Raw genomic sequence first — 8,177 nt, 5'->3', positions numbered from 1 at the left:
GCACAGAGGTCTCAGGACACAGCAGAAAGAAAGATTCTCACACACGAGCACCCACTACTCAGTAAGGTACCTTGTTAGAGTCCCTCCCCCCTTTTTGTTTTGTTTTGCTTCCCTTTTGGCCAGCTCCTCACTTAAGGGAAAAGCTTGGTTTGCCTGAACCAGCCCCTTGAGAACTGCATCTGTCCACCCTGCATAGATATGCCATAGTGATCTCATGACAGACAAGGCCCTTCACCTAGGAAACACGAAAAATACCAACTTGCTATGGTCATATGTAAACCATCTAGATTAGAAGCCTCCTGGGTCTGGTCGGGTATCTAGAGTGTATTAACACGCTGCACACAGATTTGTACGGTGCTGGCATTCCCACTTGTAACTAGAACACGGACATGTTGGAAGGGTCAGATCTGGTTGTCCGCTCCGCCAGCTTCTGCCTTAGCTCCAGTTAGCTAAATGTTAATTGCTTACACACTCCGGATTCTTTGGCTCAAATGTCCTTGCTGTGGGTATGTGACTCAGCTGTTATCTTAGGCCCCTCCAGAGAAGGAAGGAGAGCTCAGTGGCAGTGAACAGTTACTTGGACCTGGGTGGCTTCCTGGCAGCCAATGGAATGCAAGTACTCGGTGCGTGATGCTCAACTGGCATCACAGTCAGCCCTCATGACTGTCAGGGGCTGGCATTGTTCCCCTACCTGCTGGGGGAGTAGTTTCAGAGGGAGTCGGAATAGCATTAACGGTCCTGGCCCCAGCAGCAGAAGAGACACAGAAAGGCCTCATGGGAGACCAGCTTCTCTTGTTTCTGTGACACCACTGAGGCCTGCTCTGTACAGGTCAAGCAGCTGGGGGACATGCTGAATTGTTTTAGTGGATTTGTTTTTCATTCTGAAAAAGCACTCAAGCCAGCCCTTCTATACATTCTATAGAGGAACCCCAAATTCCCAGAGGCCCAGTGACTTGCCTGGGCTGCCCTGCTATATGACAGAATCAGATTTTTTTTCTTTTTCTTTTTTTTTTTGGAGCTGGGAACCGAACCCAGGGCCTCGCACTTCCTAGGCAAGCGCTCTACCACTGAGCTAAATCCCCAACTCCTCAGATTTTTATTTATGCCTAAAGGCTGTCTTTCTCTCTCGCTCGTGTGTGTGTGTGTGTGTGTGTGTGTGTGTGTGTGTGTGTGTGTGTGTGTGTGTGTGTGTGTGTTTTGAGACTGTTTCCAACACTGCACAGTCACCTACCTGGAAACTATATCCGCTAGACTCCCTTGTTGGCTAAGCCGGTTAGTGGCTGGATGTGGTAGCATACATCTTTAGTCTTAACTACCAGAAGATAGAAATAGGATGATCTTTGTGAGTTCAAGGCCAGCCTGGTCTACATGGTGAGTTCTAGGGCAGCCAGAGCTACATACTGAGATCTTGTCTCAAAAAACAAAAGCATTTGGTGGCCAGAAGTGTGCTCCTCATTTCTACCACATACACTGTGGCTCCTGAGATTGGGATCTGCCCAGTGCTGACCAACTCCAGCATCTAGGAAGGACTGCCCTGGAGGAGAAGGCAGAGAAGGCTTAGTGTCCACAGAACAGGGTAAGGTCATTAGCAGCTTGAGGGAAGCCCCTCGGAGATGCTGAGGGAGATGCTGAGGGTAGTAGGATATGCATGCACAGTGGTCCACCACACTTCCATCTGCCTTCTGTCTGTTTAGTAGGTCTGCTGGAAGGTTCAATGGTGGTGCAGGGAGCTAGAAACATGGTACAAAGTAGAAATGTTCGCTGTTCCAGTTGCATGTCTGCTTGTCAGAAGGCTGAGAACTCATCAAGAGAGTACAGGTGTGGAGGAGAGGGACTGAGGAGGAGGTCTGGGCCAGTCTCATGAAGAGGAGGTGTGTTGTGTGTTAAGAGGAACATGCAGCAGGAACAGACATGACCTCGTTTAGGGTCCTGACACCGAAGACATTGCCTACTACATCCGGGGGAGAAAGTGGGCAGCGGCACCCACTTCTGGACGCTGTGTCCTGTGCCAGTGTCACGGGAACCACTGCTGGTGACAGGGAACGCATGTCCCCATGAGGAAGTGATCACACCGACCCTTCAAGAAGGGGGCAGGGATGAGGGTCTTCCTATTGGTTTTCTTTTCCAGATCAGTGAGTGCCCATTGACCCTCACTAAGGAAGGAGCTTGACAGGCAACATCTGAAACTCCTTTATTACCCTGAGTTTGACAAGTAGAACATAGTCACAGTATAAAAACAGCAGACCACCATACAAAGTACACAGTAGGGATACATTCCTTCTTGCAGCTAGTTACTTAGAAAAAGCCGGTTACGATTGTAAAAATTTTATTCTCTTTGATAACAATAATTCCACTAAAATTATACAAAGTACATTCAATACTTAGAGTGGCAGGAGGGAGGGTGGGGTGAGGGAGTCGCTTTGTCCTGGAAGCATCATCCTTGACTCTGACAAAGGGAGCCCAGATGGGCTGGGGAAGTTGGGGGTGGAGGTCCAGTTGTAAAAAATAAAAATGTGGACTGGTTTAAAAAAAAAAAAAAGGCCACCCACGAGGAAGCAGGGTGAACGTGCATGTTCCTGGGGAGGCTGGGGGCCCAGCTGGCATGCTGTGGCTGGTCCCGCGCTCAGGCAGGCTCCGAGTTGGTGGGGGGCAGGTTTTTATGCTTGAAATACTGCACTACCTGCTGAGGAAGCTCTGCCAGCACCGCTTTAGCCAGCGTTTCTTTGGCTGCCTGTGGGATCCAGGTGGGGAGAAACAGGAAAGAGGAGGAGGATCAATGAGCAGGTGAGAGATTCCCCATCCCAGAGCTGTGATAACACGGCTTGAGGGCCAGGGCCCTCTGAAAGGAGTGGGCCTCAGCTCAGCCCCAATGCTAACCCCACCAGCTAGCAGTGACTTCCTTGTCACTTCCCGGGATGGGGAAAAGACCTTAGGGGATGAATTGGGGGGGGGAGAAGTGGTGTTTTAGCTTCCTCAACCTGAGGCATTTCCTGACCAACAGTCTGTCTGTGAGAAGCATCAGTGAATGCAGCCAGCCTCAGGAAAGTGTCAAGTCACTGTCCCATATGGCAACAGATGACCAACAAATGCCCCACATTTGTCCTAGGAAGCCAAAGAGAGGGACAAAACCACCCTAGGCAGAGACATGGTGGGCACTGGGCCACCACTTGCCAAGGCTGGATCCCAGGATTTAAGCCTGGCGAACCCATAGGCTTTAGCTGAGGGAACTGAGGCTCAGGAAACTCATAGCCTTCCTAAGGCTGGGCAATGTGTTACTGATCCCACAGGAGTCAGAACCTAGGCTGGCCTTACACAGATGCCACCCAAAAGTCCTGGATCCATCCAAGAGAGAGCATCTCATGGCCATTCTGCTAACCCTGGCCAGCTGCTCAAAGGTCACTCAGCAAGGCCAGAGACACTTTCAGGAAGAGGCTGGCTACCACTGTATTTCATATCATCCCCACATCATGGGGAAGAAAGCCAGGCTAACAGGAGGGTTTCTCAGCTTTTGTTCTCCCACCTGCAGAGTAAGGGTAGAGGAAAGGGCAGGAAGCTTCAGTTCTCCCACCTCAGCCTGCCTCAGTGTTCTGGGTAATCTTAACCCAGGACACTACCTAGAGCCATAATCTGGATTAGGCCCCACTCCTGGGTTCCTTTGACTTGTGGAAAGAAGTGGTAATAGTGTCACAGTGGCCTTATCTTGGGCAAGGTGACAGCACCTGACTCACTGGGCCCTCGGAAGCTCACAGTACAGGGGGAGGAATCTGAGAGGGACCAGTGAGCTCTGCTGGAGACCCTGCAGCCGCCCTCCCACTCCCCACCAGGGCCCACACTCACATTGCGGAACTCTCGGAAGGGCACGAACTGCACAATGTCCCGGGCTGCCTCCTCGCCTGTATGTGAGCGCAGTCTACGGTTGTCCCCATCTAGAAACTCCATGGCTGCAAAGTCAGCATTGCCCACACCCACAATGATAATGGACATGGGCAGCTTGGAGGCCTGCACTACGGCGTGCCGTGTCTCCTCCATGTCACTGATGACCCCGTCGGTGATGATGAGGAGGATGAAGTACTGCTGTAAGGGAAGAGTGAGGCAAGTGATGAGTGTGAGAGCAGCCTCACCCCTCCTCTGCCCTCCAAACCCTCAAGGCAACTGCCCACACCTTGGACATCTCTGACTGGCCGTTCTGAAGCTGGGCCCCGGGCTCTGCCAGTTACTGTGAGCACAGCTTTGGTCACTAAGACTTAATCTGCCGAGATTCTGTTTCATCACCTTTAAACTGAGAGTTACTAAGCTCAGAGCTGGCGTGCCGGCCGCCTGACAAGCCCAGGCTTGCACAGCAACACAGTCTAGCCTACAGCCTCTGCGGCTGGCCTACCTCCCCTGTCTTTGTGGGCAGGAATACTCGTTCACTTTTAGCTCCATACTTGGCATGGAAGGAGAAACCTGCAGGGGCTAAGCTCAGGTCATGTGGGCCGTCACTTCTGAGATATGGATCCGGGTCATGGCTAGGCTGCAGGGCTGTCACACTTAGGGCAGGAGTAGGTAGGTAGTCAGTGGTCACCCTGCCCAGGAGGCAGCTTTGGTGTAGACTGGTATCAGGTCTCCGGCTTTCACTGACCCCCCTCATCAACAGAAGGTAGGAAGTTCATAGGCTGCAGATAGAGCCTAACACCACTGCCCTGTGTCTCCCTGTTACCCTCTATTTATGACAAATGACACCAAACTTTCATTAGCAAGATGCGTTTCTTTAGGAATTATTTCAGGTAAAATGCATTGAATAATGAACATGAGCTGTCTAAGGATAAAGTGCACACCGGATGACTTGATGTGGAGAAGGGAGGTGACTGACAGGAAACCGTCAGGGCAATCCAGAGGTGGCCAGCCCTTTACTTTCACCCCAGGGCTGTCCTGACCTACTGTGGCTCTGTTCAGAGGAATCCAGTGTTCTGTCCTATCCACGAGATAAACACAGGAACCTTGTGCTGATTTACCATTGGGGGTGTCCGCCTTCTAATTCTGTCCTCTGACCACTAGTTGCCAAAGGGATAAGTCATGAAGCTAAGGGAAGGCCACCTTTGTGACCCTGGTGGGCCTGAAGCTACCTTCTCCATGGTCAAGACTGTGCAGCTTGTGGACAATACAAACCCAGCCTCCAGAATACCCTGTCCTCTTCTGTTCCAAAGTACAAGGTCAGGTCAGGATATGGTGGGCTTGTGCAAACACTGGCTTCACCCTCCACACCCCAGCTCTAATGCTGTGCCTTTAAGAGACCAATCCCCTGGGGTTGGGGATTTGGCTCAGTGGTAGAGTGCTTGCCTAGGAAGCGCAAGGCCCTGGGTTCGGTCCCCAGCTCCGAAAAAAAGAATTAAAAAAAAAAAAAAAGAGACCAATCCCCTGGCTGGGGATACTTGTTGCCATGGAGATGGAGCCTGAACCCAGCAGTAGAGAGCTGCTGCTGGCAGCCCCTAGCCCTGGTTTTACCAATCCATCCAGACCCTTCCCTAGCCAGCTTTTATCCACATTAACTCCACCCACCCGGCAGTTCGGGGCAATATTCCTGGGCCTTCGGCTGGCAGAGAGAAGGGCAGAAAGAGGCCTGACACTGAGGAAAGATTTAATTGGCTGCTCAGTCAAAGGTAGCGCTTGTCTGCAAGCTCCATTCAGCTCAGACATGTGCCCCCACCTCCCTGTGGTCGTCCTTCCTAGTTGTAGACTGCTGCCTTCCTTCCGGGGGGATGTGAATGCAGAAATACAGAGCCTGGGTCCCCGCAAGGCTGCAGGTGGAGCGGGAAGGATAAAGGGGTGCCTGAAAACAGAAGACCTTTAGCAGACAACCTAACTGCGAGTCTGGCTTAGAGGCCATCCGATGGCTCAGAGAGCTTTCACGACCTGTTAAGGTCCCGTAACAGGTAACTGGCAGGTTCTAGGTTCGTGCCCAAATCTGCCTGACTACAAAGCTGGGACTCTTCCCATGCTGTCCTCTGCCACCCACTGCATGGGTGGCTGGTCGCTGTGAGCCTGGCAGGAAAAGCTAACTTGTCACCCGTTAACCTGGAGTGAGTCTGAACGAACAGAATAGTGGTCTAGGCAAAGTCCAGAGCCCTAGCTATAACCCTCACTCCTGGGTGCCACAGCCAGCTTGCTCAAACCCAGGGCCATCAAAAACCAAAGCTTCGAAGATCCACCACTACACCCAGAAGCCCCCAGAGCAAATCAGAAGAGCTGTGGAGGACAAGAATGGAAAGGGGCTCCGAAGCCCTGGTGTCCCTACTGTGCTGTCCCTCCACACACGCCTTCCCTACACCCTAGGTGCTCCTGACAGCCCAGCCCACATTGCAGGTCAGGGGCTCGGCTCTCCATCTAGGGCTCAGGAACCAAGTCCCAACATTTTCAAAGAGCAGAGCATCTCTTGCCAATTCCAGGCCTGCCTCACGGGGCTAGGACTGCACAGCTACACCTCCCCCTGCACGGATGACTGGAAGAAACTGGCCTGACCCCACGGTTCAGGCAGCGTGGGGAAGCTGCACTCACCTCCGGGTAATTTCTGAAAACTTGGCTGCTGGGCCGAGATGGGGCTTGCTACTTGTACTCCAGCAAGGCCACTTTCAAGTCATCAGGTCACTCAAACCTGCTTGTTACCCCACCCCTACCTCCACCTCCGGTGGCTTCCCACCACCTTCGGGAGGAAACCTAGAGTGTCTGACGGCTCTCAGGGTCCTGTGGGAGATAGCGAGCTTTCTGAGTCTTGCCGAGTCCGTCACAATCTCCTTACACATGACTATCAGCTATACCCACACACCAACACACACACACACACACACACACACACACACACACACACACACACACAGAATCTCTCAAGTGTAAGCCTGGACATCCCCTTCTAACCACCACCCTTTCCTTGTGTCCACTGTCACTTAGGTGCCACCTGTGCAGTCCTGGACTAAGTCACAGGCTTAGGCAGACAGAACTGCATCGGCCTCCCAGCTAACTCCCCTAAAAGCTGGACCTCACTCATCCAAGTGTCCTTGGGGCTGCCCAGAAAGGCTCAGAAAAGGCCCAAGGAAGAAATAATGAATGGAAGGTGCTAGAGACACCACCGCCTGCTCTCCGTGTCCTGTACGTGGGTGTGCTCTGTGTGCATACGTGAGGGGACGTGGAAGGCAAAGCCACATTACATCCCCCAACACCAAAACATGGCCAACCAGAAGCATTGGTTAATCCCCCAATTACTTCCATCGGCTGCGGGTCTCCCTGTGCACAGCGCTACCAGATGCTAGCCTGAGAGATGCCCGCGCCTGTTCCTACAACCGACCTGTCTTACATGCCAGGCTCTAAACTGAACAACGCACGCGCCCATTTGGGTGACTCTCCGCAGCACTCACAGATGGGAATGCTGTTGTACAGCGGAGAAAAACCAAAATTCAGAGTGCTAAACTACCTGTTCTAGTAACACAACCAGGGAGTGGGGGAGATGGGGCTCGAACCAGGTCCTTTCAGCTTGAGGTTGAGCCACCCCGCAGCTCCACTCGCCTCCTCTGGTGGAGAGGGTCAGGGTACGTGGTAGAAAAGTCTGTATCTACTCCTGGACCTCGGAGTAGAAGGGGCGGCCGAGACCCCAGGCTCTACTCTCACAGCTGAAGTCCAAGGCCTCGGAGGTAACAGCTTAGGCTGGGAAGCCAGAGGTGGCTTAGAGTTGCAAGTAAAACCAAATCAACCAGGGTTGATCCCAGAAGGGTCTCAAACAGTGTCTGGGCACAGGTCTCAAGTCCTTTTGCTCAGAACGAAGGTGAGGTTCTCCTTGCTGGGGGTGGACAAGGCCGCTGCAAATCAGGAGTTCCCCAGTCATGAAGGCACTTGTCTCCAGACCCCACTTCCTGCCCAGTTGACCCCTGGCTGGCAGCAGGTACAGCATGAGACAGGGGCCTGGCACACTGCTGGAATGTGCTCATGTCCCTGCCCAGACGGTTTCTCCTGAGTAGGAAATCGGGCCTATTTTCAAGGACTCATGCAGCCAGCAACTTTGCTGGCACCGAGCTTGGTATTCTCTCAACGGGCAATGAGGCTGAAGGCTGCCCTTTTACTCGGCCCTACCCAAGCTATCGAATCTCAGCAACCTCAGGAACCAGAGAACAACAAAACTATTCCTGCCGGGCCTCACGCAGTAAGTTTCT

The 8,177-nt window shown here is 52.7% G+C and overlaps 1 protein-coding gene across 1 annotated transcript in view; it reads right to left on the bottom strand.

Annotated features, from left to right (window-relative positions):
• Positions 1-2,175: 2,175 nt before the first annotated feature.
• Cpne2 (copine 2) overlaps positions 2,176-8,177 on the bottom strand; it is a 37,587-nt gene continuing 31,585 nt past the window's right edge. Inside the window, exons 15-16 of the mRNA XM_032887877.1 lie at positions 3,838-4,074; positions 2,176-2,731 (exon numbers count right to left, since the gene is read on the bottom strand). Of these exons, the coding sequence (XP_032743768.1) occupies positions 2,624-2,731; positions 3,838-4,074 (345 nt within the window). The 3' untranslated portion in view covers positions 2,176-2,623. The remainder of the gene's footprint in view (positions 2,732-3,837; positions 4,075-8,177) is intronic.

This window comes from Rattus rattus, chromosome 17, assembly GCF_011064425.1.
Source record: "Rattus rattus isolate New Zealand chromosome 17, Rrattus_CSIRO_v1, whole genome shotgun sequence".
Taxonomy (NCBI): domain Eukaryota; kingdom Metazoa; phylum Chordata; class Mammalia; order Rodentia; family Muridae; genus Rattus; species Rattus rattus.
Note: the sequence above shows the minus strand (reverse complement) of the source record. Positions and strands in the feature narration are given on the sequence as shown.